Source organism: Magallana gigas, chromosome 1, assembly GCF_963853765.1.
Source record: "Magallana gigas chromosome 1, xbMagGiga1.1, whole genome shotgun sequence".
NCBI classification, from domain to species: domain Eukaryota; kingdom Metazoa; phylum Mollusca; class Bivalvia; order Ostreida; family Ostreidae; genus Magallana; species Magallana gigas.
Window position 1 is genome coordinate 74,209,261 of NC_088853.1, and position 14,733 is coordinate 74,223,993.

Sequence of the window (14,733 nt, forward strand, 5' to 3'; positions counted from 1 at the left end):
TATGGTAGATTTTACCACGCTCCGTTGGAAATTATCACCTCAAATGCAATCCAGAATAAAAAAGGAAAATCCACGAGTACTTTTTCTGGGTTTTAATGCAATTTATGGTAGGAATCATATATTTATTTCACACTATGAGAATATAGCATATATAAGTCAATACTTTAAAGATGAACAATCCTCCATCTGTATGCATGGAGGAATATTCCTTCATCATTACATGATAACAAACATCAAAAAGACTCTCACTGAGTTAGCACATAGGTTTTAATAACAACATAATAGAACATTCCTCCATCCTGATGTGTAGCTGTGAATGATGAGGAATATTCGCCCATCACAAATATTCTCAATAAAATAAACTTATATGTATTGGTAACAACATAGGAGAACATTCCTCCCTTTTGATGTGTAGCTGTGAATTATAGAGGAATATTCCCCCATCACAAATATTCTCACTAAATAAACTAATATGTATCCGTAACAACATAGGGGAACATTCCTCCCTTTTGATGTGTAGCTGTGAATGATAGAGGAATATTCCCCCATCACAAATATTCTCACTAAATAAACTAATATGTATCCGTAACAACACGGGGGAACATTCCTTCCTCTTGATGTGTAGCTGTGATGATAGAGGAATATTCCCCCATCACAAATATTCTTAATAAAATAAACTTATATGTATTGGTAACAACATAGGAGAACATTCCTCCCTTTTGATGTGTAGCTGTGAATGATAGAGGAATATTCCCCCATCACAAATATTCTCACTAAATAAACTAAATATGTATCCGTAACAACATAGGGGAACATTCCTCCCTTTTGATGTGTAGCTGTGAATGATAGAGGAATATTCCCCCATCACAAATATTCTTAATAAAATAAACTTATATGTATCCGTAACAACATAGAGGAACATTCCTCCCTCTTGATGTGTAGCTGTGAATGATAGAGGAATATTCCCCCATCACAAATATTCTCAATAAAATAAACTTATATGTATTGGTAACAACATAGGAGAACATTCCTTCATCTTGATGCGTTGCTGTAAATGATAGAGGAATATTCCCCCATCACAAATATTCTTAATGAATAAAATAAACTTATATGTATTAGTAACAACATAGGAGAACATTCCTTCATCTTGATGTGTAGCTGTAAATGATAGAGGAATATTCCCCCATCACAAATATCTAAAAAAAAAAATAAACTTATATGTATTGGTAACAACATAGGAGAACATTACTTCATCATGATTTGTAGCTGTGAATGATAGAGGAATATTCCCCCATCACAAACTGTTCTAACTAAATAAACTAATATGTATTAGTAACAACATAGGGGAACATTCTTCCCTTTTGATGTGTAGCTGTAAGTGATAGAGGAATAGTCCCCCATCACAAATATTGATTGCCCTAAGTTGGGGCAACCCACATACCAAAAAAATAAATTAAATTTCAAGAATTTCTTAACAGGACGCCCAAATACTTTGTTGCATAAAGAAGAAAAAAAAATGTTTTTTTCCTTTGACTTTTTGGTTGAACCCGCAAAGGGGAACAACTTTTGGAAAGTGTGGATTGTACTATAACAAATATTCTCAGTATGTAAATTTACTAAGTGAATATTTCTTCACCCCTATGCGTTTTTAACGAGTGCATAGTAGAATTTTTTTTCATAATTAGCCAATTGAATATATGAAGATTCTTACAGAATGAGCATATATGAACATAAGGGAACATTTATACCTTTTATCTGTTATCAGTGCTAATGAATACAAGGAGGAATATTCCTCCATCATAACACAATTATCTACAAAAATATTCTCACTAGATACATGTAATACAAATATACATATATGTTGTTGGCAGAGTAGATTACAGTACATTATTTTTCCTCAATGTATTTGGTAATTGCTACCAACTGCTCATCTACAGTTGTGGACAGTTTATCTATTTTGATAATGTTCTCATCAACTATTCCCTTCATTGATAAAATTATAAATTCCTGTTGGAAAGTTTGCTGATCCTTGTCATTAAGTTTAAAGGAATGTTTTTGAGGGGAATGCACAAATTGGGCATCTCTAATTAATCCTACTGGCTTGTGGCAATATGTGATAATAGCTCCTTTTCTTGCAGCATAAAATATTTTGCCGTTGGTGTATTCAACCAATAGGATTTCTTTTTCTTGTTCCTCCTCTATTTCTTTGTTTTTCTAAAATGTTTTGTAAAGGTTGGTTTTATTAAGATCACTTTATAAATATGAATTCTATTACAAGAAAGAGACAGGTTTGATTTAATGACATTATAAAACCAATAATAAAGTCTAAAGTCTAATCCTCCCCTTCACAACGCGCGCTTTATTCAAAAAAGATTATCTGTGAATTACCTTTTTCTCACCAGCTGAACGAACCCTTGGTAAATCATCTGGAACGCCCTTCCTTTTCTCTAAACTTTTCTATATTAATTAAAAATCTATGGTTAGTTTGACATAGACATTTGGTATTCATCATTATTATGTTAAAAAAATCTTATCTTAGTTTGGTTATTTTATAATATACATGTGCATTCTAACCAATTTTTAGTGCTATATATAAGAAACTATAAATATGTGCACAATTTTTTTTAATGACAATACACTAATTATATAATACAACCTGCTGACAGGTGGGTGTGATCCGAGTATTTTGCCTAGCCCGTATTGCAGCCTCCTCAGCATGCATTCTATTCTGAATTTCCACTTCAAGTTCTTTTTCCAAATCAATAATCCTCTTCTGAAATACAAATAAATCAAAATTAAACTATCCAAATTAACAAATTTAAAAATCCCAATTAGTAATATAGTTGCATTTAAGTATTCTCTTACGTTCAAATTTGCCACCATAACTTTCTGCTCTTCAGCTTTTGTCACCACAGAAATTAGTTGCTTCTTTAATACCTAAAGAAATATTTATAGTTGTAATTGATGAGGTGTCTTAATAAATCTATAGTATATATTCCACCAAGTATTTTTAAAGAAATTAAATACTGCAAGACCTCTTGTTTTAGGATCAAAGTGCTTACAACAATCTTGCCATCTTTTTCTTTCACCAAATGTTTTTGTTCAATCAAAGACTGTTCTGTACATCTTAGCTTTTCCGACATGGTCACAATTTTCTGTTTTAGTTCTTTAATTTCTTTATTGTCCGAGTCAATCTGGGTTTCTTTTTCAGCCATTTTCTTTTTTGACCTGGTATATATAAAATAAAAGTTTTAAATTAAGAAGTTTTATGATTAGTTTCTAAATTATAATTTGGAAATAAACAAAGTATCAAACATAAAGTGGCTGTATAATTGTTTATAAAATGAAGTATTACACAATAAAATTGGTGCTTACCGTTTGCATTTTGTAATACTTTCTGTTTCTGCTTCGTCATTGGCTTTCCTTTTCTGCGAAGTAGTTTTCATGCTGTAAAATTTAGTTAGTGTTAGTGTTTCCCGAAATGCACTCCCTTTACATGTACATTGTTACAGAATTCTACAAACTTCTCACCGTTTAGTAGGTGATTTCTCTTCAGGCACTTCTGTAGTACTTTCTCTTTCACATCTGGAAAAAAAAAATAATAAAAAATTGACAAAATGTTAACATATTATAAAAGCTATATTCTTGATAATGATATTGATGAAATGCTGTTACCTCTGACAAGCGCTGCGGAATTCTTCTGGAATGAGGTCTCCATTCTTAAATCTTGTAAGCAACAATATTTTAAGGTCTTTTCTTTTAACCTTCGAAAAATGCCAGAAACAGTACTGAGAGCACTGTTCTGATCTTTTTTGTCCTTTAATACAACCGTGCTCGAAAGCTGTGAAGACGTCTTTAATAAGTTCCCAAATGTCATCTTCACTGGCTGCTAAATTAAGGTGAACCTTGTAAGAATTTTTCAGTTCAGTTTTCTGAAAAGAAAAAATACATTTAGACTTTATAAATGCATATATCGTTATGCTATAAAAATTATAATTGTTGTAGTTGTTTCTCAAATGCATCATACCAGTTTACAGATATTTATTTACTCTAATGCGATGCACATTTGTTTGTAGACGTTATCTTACTACCAGTATAATAAACACATGTATCTACTCATTATATTCTCATGTTTCACTAAAAGCTGTCATTTACTGGGCCATATTAAAAGTTCTTGCCGAGAAGATACAAATTATCTTCTCTCAGTATTATTATATATTAAGCTGGTCAATGAAAACATCCTACAAATAACCCAGTGTTGTAAAAAGGGATTTTCTTTAAAAAAAAACTACGCAAGCTTTTTTATCAAAAAGTTTGATTATCGTTTTAGACTTTAGAGAAACTGAAAATATAAAAACGATCAGAAAGAAGTATGCATTAGAATTTTATACACACACTTAAAGTGTGACGGAGATCCTCCCTGTCACTGGCACTGATTGATAACTATTGTTTAGTGGTTTTATAAAAGTATATAAATTATATTCTAATTGCTTTATTGTGGATCAGTTCATTATTACAGCTGCATTATTGCTAAAATGGACAGAATGTTTAAATTATATAACAGCTTATGCATTTTGTTCTATAAATGTGTAAGCCTACTAAAAATATTTTTTTTGTTATATTACATCGTCAGCATTTCACCAAAAGCCTTGTTTTACTACGAAACTGAAATGATATGTGTTGAAATTTATTGGGCAAATGGCTTGTTTAATATTTTTAGTGTTTTCTTAATAGTGTAACGTGACAAACTTGTCAATGAAATTAAAACAATAGTTCTATTTACAGTTAATTTACATATTTACACATATACACTACAAGAGCAAAACACATCACTTAATATGATGCACTTAAATATCTGTCCTCTTCAAGTCTTACTCCCCGACTCCCCCTTTCTTCCCTTCTTATCATTTTTACTCCCCCATCCCAGGGTTTCTCAGCCATAAATCACCCCTCATAGCACTCCCTGGCTAGAGAGAAAATAAACAATTAAACCAATGACCCCCCTTTTCCTACAGGTCTGATAAGACATCAGAGACCCACAAGCTGCACAGACGGATGGCATATCAATTAGGTGCCACCTGGACATTTAACGGTTCACTCAGACTAACAAGATCTCCAATTAACATAGATATAAATTTGCCAGTTTATCCCAAGAACTTTAAATGATGCCAAACATCATATGATCGGTAGAGGGATCATATTACAGCACTGCAGTGCGATGCTGCAAAATCAATGATAAGTTGATAGGTAATGTATGACTATGGGGATTTCCAAAATGTCTTATCCGATGAATTAAAATAAGAACATAAAAAAAATTCTGAAACAAAGTGAAATTTACAAAAAATAAAGCATTAAGGAAGTCTACATAAATGCAAGAAAAAACTTAATTTTTTTCAGCATTTCTTTTGTTATAAATTAGTTTTAAGCTTGAAAGGTAATTAATGTTATATCTAAATCATAGGGTGAAAAGAGTTTGAAATACATGCCTTTTCAGACACCTTACTGCAGATAAGAAAGCACTCAACAATTCTGAGGAAAATTGACACAGCAGGGGTGCTGGGAGCCTTATCTGATACAATTTGTAGGCTTGCAAAGATAAACAAGTAATAATCAACTGACCATCATCCATTCTCACAAATATTAGCAGTCAATTAGCATCATTTAATATACTTTGTCACTGAAAAAGTGTTTATGTGTGATATGCAAAGATGATTATTTAATGCGCTGTTGCTCTGGCTGGAATAAATTTGTTTCAATGGAATTATTCACAATTAGTTATTTACTTTTTGGACAACTTTGCAACAATTCTTGAAATCTTATTATACTACGTTGGGTATTACAATATATAGTCGTGCATTAAATCCTAAAACCCATGGCGTGTAACAATATGGTATGACCGATATTTTTTCATTTTAATTGCATTTTTATTAACTCTGTTATCGGAATATATCTAGGTCAGTTCAGCTTCAATGTGAAAGTTAAACTGACATTACTGTTTTTGCGAGGTTATGCCTGAATGTTATATTGCATTTAGGTAATAAAATATTACCTATTTGTTAATGAGAGTGACATTCGAGTGTGATAATAGAAATTTACCCGTGGGAGAAAATTCTTTGATGTGGAAATGTAATTCATTTTAACAGATGGTTTTACTATATTTGTATGTTACACAGGCAAAGACCATCCTGTTGATTTGAACATATTTTTATTACACAAAAGTACAATTTGGATTGGGCACAAGTTCAATATCTTAGACCGCCCTCTCCCACAATCTGTTTAAGTGATGCATTTTTGTATAATTTTCAAATGTCTGTGTCATTATGAGTGGCAATTTTTTAAAAAGAATTCTGCTAGAATAATTTCTTAAATTTATTGTTTTTCTTTTTGTTTCTTTTGGTTTACATTTTGATATCGGACTCTTTAAATCATTGGATTATCTGAATTACAAAACCTACAATTTATTGGTTGAGGAAAAGAAGGGGGTAGTGAATTTTCCGATTTTTCTGAATCGTGATGTTGTATTTAAGTTATGCGTTGGTAATAATAATATCTTACATTTTTGCAAGTAGACATATTCTAGGGATATTAAAAATAAAAACAATAGTCATAAAAATATTTTCAATTAAAACTATCAATATTTATTATGATCATGATGACTTTGTGTTCTTTTGAAAAGAAAGATATTGCATTTTGGACTGTCATTCAGTGAATAAGGCATACTGATGCATGAGTAAATATATGTCCTTATAAAAATATTTTTTATTAACATGTACTTACCGATTTATTCATGATTGCTGCAATTTCTGACCTCCATTTAGTTGAAATAGTTTTGGGGGTCTGTCCAGCGTAATTCCTCCGACAAGTTAGGAGCAGTTTTCGAAAAAAGCTGACTTTTTCTGCAAAACTTAACTCCTGGGAGTGTTCATGAATTTCATTGTGCTTAAATGCTAGAAACAAAGCTTGATCTTTGGTCAAGTTCTGATAGATGTCCATATAAACAAATTCGTATTTTTCCTTTTGCACACATTCATCAGAATTCAAAATTCTTTGTAATGCTGCTCTGGTGTGGTTTCCACCCAGAACCTCTACACATTTTTTTCCTGGTAAACAAAGGTCAGCAATAGGGACATTTTCACATACACGTAGAAGTCCAACTAATGTAGTGTAAGGCTGGAAGTTTTGAATGAATGAATCTGCAAGTTCATTCACGTGATTTTCATTTAATAATCTAATGCAATGGTCACTGCTCGGAGAAAGAAGGTTATCAACATGTACTTTGACATGAGTACCTACAATAAGAAGGAAAAATAAATGTAGTTTTTTGTTTGTTTTTTTTTTTTTTTAAATATTATTTAAAATAAAAATATTTTATGACATTGAATTTTATAAACATACCTTTTAATGATTTTTCAATCATGTCACCATCTATACTTTTGAAAATTTCATCGTCAGTTAAAATGACTTCTCGGGACATCTTTGATTTTCAATCTACATCACCATCAACAGTTGCAAGTGCTGATGATGGTCTTTGGTGTAAGGAATAAAAGCCCGTAAAATTTAACCAATCACAATGCGCGAACGAGCAACTCACCGTGCCTTACAATTTGACAGTGGCTAACACTGGTTATAATCTCACTCAAGATTTTCAATTCAGAATGAACATTTCCAGAGAATTTAACCCTGTTTCAAAAAACTGGCAAATTGAAACTTGTAATGAACTTGGGATTTCTTTTGTTGAGAGAGATGTGCTTTATCTACCAAGCTCCCATTTAGGAGTTCCGTCTACTTGTTTCAAAATTAGAGGTGATGGAAATTGTTTGTTCAGAAGTATTGCGTTTGCTGTTAGTGGCAATGAAGAACTTCACCTATATATCAGGAATATTATAACATCTTTTATTGCAAAGAGCAGAAATCCGATTGTATATAATGAAACTCCAGAGGATTATCTCAAACGAACAAAGATGAGGGAAAATGGTGTGTGGGGTACTGATATAGAAATTTATTTTGCTGCCAAAGTCTTTAATTGCTCAATTTTTTTGTATTCAAAACATGGACATTCGTATGAATGGTTGGAATTTAAACCAGAAAATAAAACCACAAGTTTAGCTATATATCTACATCATAAGAATTCCGATCACTATGATGTTGTTACATCTGTTAGCAACTTAAGTGAATTGCCACTAAAGGACAAAGAAAATCAGCATGGCTATGTAAAGGAGCCATTTATTTGCATTGATAATGATGATCAACATGAAAAGGATGACACTCAGTTTGATATTTCAATGGTGAGTAACAAACTTATTGTTTTGAATATAATAAACCATGATTCTTTTAAAAACATAAATGATGATGAAAACTATAGTATATAAAAAATGACTAATTAATATTCTTGTATTTTTTTCATTCAAGTCAAATTTGTCTGACATACTTAAAAGCATGAGTTTTGAGGACGGTGAAAAAGTTAAAGACTTGTCTGATGTAGGAAGTAAACAAACGGCAGACCCATTTGATTTTGAGAATGAGGTAAACTATAAGGAATAAAGAAAATAAGTATATACCGATGTTTATGTTTTCAGTTCAGATGATATCTTAACAATATATAATTTCATCAGAGGAATTATGTTTCATCTTAAAAAAGAATCAGATGTTTATTGTTTAACGTTAGCACATGAAATCTATGAAAAGTCTATTCTGATAAATCATGCAGGATGATATGCCCTATGAAAGTGAGTTTGTACAACTGACATCAACACCAAGAAAAGCTGAGCGGCCTTCTTACATGTGTTTCAGGAATGCAAATTTAAGAACGGCATCTTTTCCAAAAATACTGGTAATATTTTTCATTTGGCGATTTCTAATGCTCTTCTTATTTTTCACAAAATTAACTACATCATTTACTAGACTTTATTTATTTTAGAAGTCCTTCTGTTGTTCTGTTTGTAATTTTGTAATTTTTAGAGTTGTTGTGTTATACAAAATGTTAGAAAAATACATGCAATTGGAAAACATAAACTTGTGCTATTATCGCCACACTATATTTACATTGAATGATATTTATTCAAGTTAATGCTTTGTGCAAGTATTAGTTTACTTTATTTAGTTATAACATGTTCGTGATAAAAGCTAATTAGAGGATGAAAATTAAGGAAAATTACATCACTGCAATCCATATTGCTTACAAAATTGATTTGCTTCATATTCCACTGTACAGATTTTTTTTTTGTTATTAAAGTGACGATCTGTTTTAATCTTAACAATTATCTGTGGTTAATTTATATTCAGAATAATAGGGAAAAAAAAATAATTTCATATAGCTTTTAATGAATGATACTGATAGCTTTTGAATGGTTTCTTTTTTCTGTTATTTAAGGATGAGCTGAGGAACAGCCCTGAACATGAAAGGCTAGATATCAGTGATATCAGCATTTACAACTCAAGTTTTGAAGAACAAGTAACAAATAAAAAAACAAAGTTAGTTGTGAAAAAACAGAGTTCCATCCTTCTAAGAAAAGCATTAAAAGACATTGCATCATCTATGAAGGAAAAGAATAAATGCCATCAGTTGTGTTTGAAACATGTCACTGAAAAGATGATGCACAGCATGAGGTACAGATTTTGGACAAAAAGCTTTGAACAACGGGTAGAATGGTTTATTGATAAGATAAAAGAAAGAAAACACCAAAGGTTTTTAATTGATGGTGGACACAACGTGTGCTCTTCTTGTTTCAAACTTCTGCTAAAAATCAACAAAACCTTTTACTATAAGTATTATAAAAAAGCCTTGGAAGGAAATTCGGCTGCTAGTTTTAGAAATGTCAGAGGATTTGGCAAAGCAAGAGAAGGGGCTGTTGTATGGCTACATAATTATGAATATTTTCATGCTGACAGAATGCCAGATAATGGTGACATGATGTTGCCTTTTAAAACAAGAAAAAACGACTTGTATGACGCATATGTTGCAGAAAAAATTAAACAATTTGAAATATCTATTTCATCTGCCTACACTGTCAGCAGGGCAGCATTTTATGAAATTTGGAAGACAGATTTCCCAAAGTTGAAGATAAAGCAGGTATCACTACATGTATACTACCTCATATATAATAGTAAATATAAACATGTAAAAGGTAAAAAATTAAAATGATAAGTAAAGTTTCTCAATAAGAAACAATCAATTTTAATTAAATTAAAATCATTGTCTTTTTTTTTCAGACAAATTCCTTTTCAAAATGTAGTACATGTGTTCATATTGAACGAGAGTTGGAAAAAACTAGGGATCCTGTCAAGAGAACCAAATTGAAACAAATGATGTCTGTTCACAATAGAAGACAAATGTAAGTTTAAAAAATATATTATTTGTTGTGGGATTGGGTGTTCCGAATAAGTAGTTTAAAATAAAAACAAAATATATCTTTTAGATTCTCATAAACTTTTTCAGTCTCTAACTAGTTTGATTTAAAACTGTCATACTAGCTGAAATTTTGCATGAAACTTATTAGTAATATTATTTAGCATCCTCTCTGTTTTATTGCTTAATATCAGCTTAACAGCCTTCAAGCAAGAATTGACAGAAAATCGGCTATACTTTAGATCTGATAGATCTGATAACATAATACCAGCTTAACAGCCTTCAAGCAAGAATTGACAGAAAATCGGCTATACTTTAGATCTGATAGATCTGATAACAACACGCAGCTTGAAAACGTAGATTTTAAGTTGGGAGCGCCAGTATTAATCACAGGAGGATTAAGGCTAGTGTAAACAATCCATCAGAGAAAGACTTCAATTAAGAATTATTTATGTTAACAACTTAATACAAGCAAATGTAGCTTGCAACAGGTTCATTTTGGGGTAATTTATAACTTTTTGCAGGATTAAAAATTCACATAGGTACCATGCCTAAGTGTATCGATATAAAATAGTGCTGGATAAGCTGCTATTTTGTAAAAATCACTTTTAATATGCATTTGCAAGTATGTGAAAACTTTCTAAGATAGTGAAGTCCCTTATGTTTTTTAACCTTACTCAATTTTAAAACATAATCCACTATCAAACTGTGGTTCAACTTTATTGATTGAACAAATGAGGCAATTTGATGTAGTCTTATTAAATATCAGTGAAGCAAATGTTTGAAGTGAGATAATCCTATTTGATAGCAAATGTAGTTTAATACTTGTATAGAATATATTTTTTAAATAGAATCCAGATAACAGAAGAGAAAGGTTAAATATTTTTATTGATCTCTACGGTCTCTGAACTGAGTCTACATTTTGTTGAGTAGACGTTTATACTCAGAGTATGGATAATAGTCTGGGATTGTTATCAGAACTATAAAATGATGAGCTAAAAATATTATGATGAGCTAAAAATATTATGTCTTCAGTTCTTTAACATCTGCTCTCTACCACAATTAAATATACTATAGCAAAATATTTGGTATTTTATTAAAGAGTACCTCCAGTCAATTTTTTCACAGCAATCAATAGTATCTTAGAACGCTCCAAAAATCCGTACCTTGATATGTGCTCTGGTTTAGCAGATATAAGCAATTAAATGTGACATTTTCTCATGGAAATGCACGTGGAATATGCTATGTAACAAATGTATCATTGTGAAACGGAAGTGTTAAAAGAAAGAAAAAAGATTTGAATTTTTTTTTGATGTAAAGGAATATTTTACAATTCAATAAAAATGATTTTAGTGAAGGAATACATATAACCTATAGGATGCAAATAGCAATGAAAGTAGCATCCTGTGCCTACACATGCATTACAATTCATGAGGATCAGCACTCTCATTAATATTCTACGCCAAAATTGAAAATGTATTGGATGCCTAAGACTCTATATGTCTCTATATCATTCACTATCAGAGGTATTTGGATTTTTTAACCAAGTAAAAATTCATTAATGTCTGGCTAATTAGATTAGATTTATACACATGTAGTAATAACCCTCTCATAATTTAAATCAATAACAAGATATATCTGATTTTATTTATAAGGACAGAGAGAAGATATTATTACAAGAAAAGAGAGGTGGCAAGAAGCAATCCCAGGCAATTCATAAGCTTAATTATTGATGGGATGGACCAGAGTAAGTTGCATTTTTTTTCAAAAAGTGTTGCTATATTCTATCCTGGTTTTTTTTAAAATTTAATAACATTACGATATGTATTCCAGGTAAAACTAATTTGCCACACTTTACAGGGCGGCTAATGAAGGTATTTGTTTCTACTTCCGCATAGTAACTCAATCTTTGTAATGAATCTATATGTCTCAAACGGTATTAATTTTAATTACTCCCCAATATTAAACTTATTTGCCAGTTCATATTTGTTAAACAAAAATACCTTTTTATTTTATAGGGTGTAGACCCAAACAGTTTTTTGAAAACCCACATTCAAGGGGTATTGAATCATGGGCTAAAGTCACTAGATCTTTATGTGGACATAAATGAATACCAGCACGATGCAAATCTTGTAATGAATGTCATATTGAAAAGCATCAGCCAGGCGTTATCAAAAGTAAGATTCAAAATTAATATATTTAAATTTTCCAGAATTCCATTTGTTAATCATTTGAGGATATTAATTTTTTAACCTCGGCATTATAGCAAATAAAAATAATCATTAAGTATTTTGTATTTTTATAATAATTACAGACTGGATTTCTTCAAAGTACATTATACATCCAAGCTGACAACTGTGCTAGAGAGAATAAAAATAGATTTGTCCTTGGCTTTTGTGAGCTACTGGTCAAATTGGACATTTTCAACGAAGTGAGTAACAGAATGAACATTGGATGGACATAGTTTTCATTCATTTTTATTTATCAAACTTAACAATCATATGTTGTCGACATTAAATCATTTCTATATACCCTATTCTACATGTATTTATAATTAATGATGCAGAGATGTTGAAATACCAATTCAAATTTATATTTATCTTTCTATTACTTAAATCAAATTTTAGGTTCACTTGTCTTTTCTCCACGTGGGTCATACACATGAAGACATTGATGCATCGTTTTCTCAATTATCAACGAAGTTGCGAAATTCGGATGCAGAGACAATGCCAAAACTTCTTTCTTTGCTCAATGGTGCTAAACAATTGAGAGGTCTATTCGACATTAAAACCTGGCTTGCACCGTGTTTAAATAATATTAAAAAACATTCCAAACCACTTCATTTCAAGTATAGCCGAGACATATCAAAAAAAGTTATAATGCAGTACAGGGCAAATAGCAGTCGACCATGGACTTACACAGAAGAGAACATGTTACATTCAATTCCTTCTTGTAATCCCCAAATTCTTATACCTCCAAACTTTCACAAAATCGACCTAGTAGCTGTAAAGAGAAATGTTGAAAAGCAGCAGTACAATTTGCCTGGAGATAGCGAGTACAAATGGTGGTTACAATATTTGAAATACTTACAACTTGTTAAGGACAACAAAGATGCTTTGTTTGATTATGCCAAAAGAGAAGCGGATTGGCTGTTACCAAAACTGATGAACAAACAAAAGCTCACAGAAAACTCCAATGCAGACATTGAACACCATTTACTTGAAATGCTAGACAGAGAGCTTGATGATCATGAGGTATGTGCAAAAAATATCTCAAGAAGTAGCTGGTATATATTTCAGTGAATGAGCACAAATATAAAGGTCTTCACGCATTTTAAATATATTTATTATTGTTAGATTAAATAGAACGTACAAACTTACATAACAAATTTGTTAAGTACTCTTTAAAAATATCTTTAAATCATATCTATTCGTTAATAAAAAAGATTTTTCTCTACAAAATTTCTGGCACTATTTTTAGTCGCGGAAGCAAACTAAATAACATGTTAATTCAATTTCATAAATTTAGGTAGTCCTCTCAAAATCCAAACCAAAGAAATCCAAGAAATGTAAAGAAAAAGGATGAAGTATGGCAATTAAGGATGTTGAAAAGAGAAAACTACATTGCCAAAAAGTTGTGATTAGATGAAGTTAGTATCAAGAGATACCTACAGTTATAAGCACAATTTGGATGACAAGAAGTGATATAAATGTGTTCATATTCTTTATGTGACTTGTTTGGCAACACCTTATAATGGAGATATTTTCTCTTTTGATGTTATTGCCACATGTTAGCCTATTTTACTCAACATTTCAACTTATGAAGAATGAGTTGCATTGCAGAAATATTCTACCATGTGTTCATTCCACTCACTTCCCCCATGTTGCCTATGACCTATATTTGATTTATATGCTCAGTTTGTATATATTCCTTTATGAATGGAGAAATGTTTCTCTATGATGTTATTAACATTTGTTAGCCTCTTTTGTAAGTCATTTTTGTGACAATAACTAGTTCTCACATGTAGAAGATTTTTTCATAATATGTTAAGAACACGTGAGTTTAATTATTTTATAAACAGTTACTTTTTAAAATTAATTTTGATGTAATTTATATATATGATTATTTAGTTAGACATTTTTGTACATTAATGTGAAATAATGATATAGGAATATTTTTCCATGAATTAATGTCAACTTATCAAAATGGAGGAATGTGCCCCTTACTTGTTTTTTCCCATGTATGCTTATCTAGTGAGAATATTTTTGATGAAGATAATTGCGTTATGGTGAAGAAATATTCCTCGATGCATTCATTGGAACTGATAAAAGATGTAGGAATGTTCTTTATGTTAAAATTGAAGCATATAGGCCCATTTTGTAAGAATC

General features: G+C 31.0%; 3 protein-coding genes across 3 annotated transcripts in view; 2 read left to right on the forward strand and 1 right to left on the reverse strand.

Moving 5' to 3' along the window:
• Positions 1–14,733, forward strand: part of LOC105337927 (immunoglobulin superfamily member 10) — a 298,746-nt gene that overhangs the window by 274,235 nt on the left and 9,778 nt on the right. The window lies entirely within an intron of this gene.
• LOC117690554 (M protein, serotype 12-like) lies at positions 48–8,063 on the reverse strand. Its single transcript, XM_066075223.1, has 8 exons — positions 6,778–8,063; positions 3,676–3,932; positions 3,376–3,585; positions 3,063–3,228; positions 2,866–2,937; positions 2,657–2,773; positions 2,389–2,457; positions 48–2,214 (listed from the first exon to the last, which is right to left on the reverse strand). The coding sequence occupies exons 3-8, from the start codon at positions 3,444–3,446 to the stop codon at positions 1,888–1,890; spliced, it is 822 nt and encodes a 273-aa protein (XP_065931295.1). The 5' UTR covers positions 3,447–3,585; positions 3,676–3,932; positions 6,778–8,063; the 3' UTR covers positions 48–1,887.
• LOC136273637 (uncharacterized) lies at positions 7,962–13,968 on the forward strand. Its single transcript, XM_066078549.1, has 11 exons — positions 7,962–8,285; positions 8,410–8,523; positions 8,708–8,830; positions 9,371–10,069; positions 10,210–10,331; positions 12,001–12,092; positions 12,179–12,219; positions 12,364–12,522; positions 12,660–12,776; positions 12,973–13,599; positions 13,874–13,968. Exons 1-11 carry the CDS (start codon positions 7,962–7,964, stop codon positions 13,928–13,930), a joined length of 2,475 nt encoding a protein of 824 aa, XP_065934621.1. The 3' UTR covers positions 13,931–13,968.

What these genes read in the sequence shown, in the direction of transcription:
- LOC117690554 (XM_066075223.1), bottom strand. Translation starts at nt 3,446, where the DNA reads ATGAAAACTACTTCGCAGAAAAGGAAAGCCAATGACGAAGCAGAAACA. An exon ending in AGTATTACAAAATGCAAACG is followed by an intron (nt 3,229 to 3,375) that starts GTAAGCACCAAT and finishes TATATATACCAG; the next exon opens with GTCAAAAAAGAAAATGGCTG. An exon ending in AAAAAGATGGCAAGATTGTT is followed by an intron (nt 2,938 to 3,062) that starts GTAAGCACTTTG and finishes ATATTTCTTTAG; the next exon opens with GTATTAAAGAAGCAACTAAT.
- LOC136273637 (XM_066078549.1), top strand. Translation starts at nt 7,962, where the DNA reads ATGAGGGAAAATGGTGTGTGGGGTACTGATATAGAAATTTATTTTGCT. An exon ending in CAAAGTTGAAGATAAAGCAG is followed by an intron (nt 10,070 to 10,209) that starts GTATCACTACAT and finishes TTTTTTTTTCAG; the next exon opens with ACAAATTCCTTTTCAAAATG. An exon ending in GTTCACAATAGAAGACAAAT is followed by an intron (nt 10,332 to 12,000) that starts GTAAGTTTAAAA and finishes TTTATTTATAAG; the next exon opens with GACAGAGAGAAGATATTATT.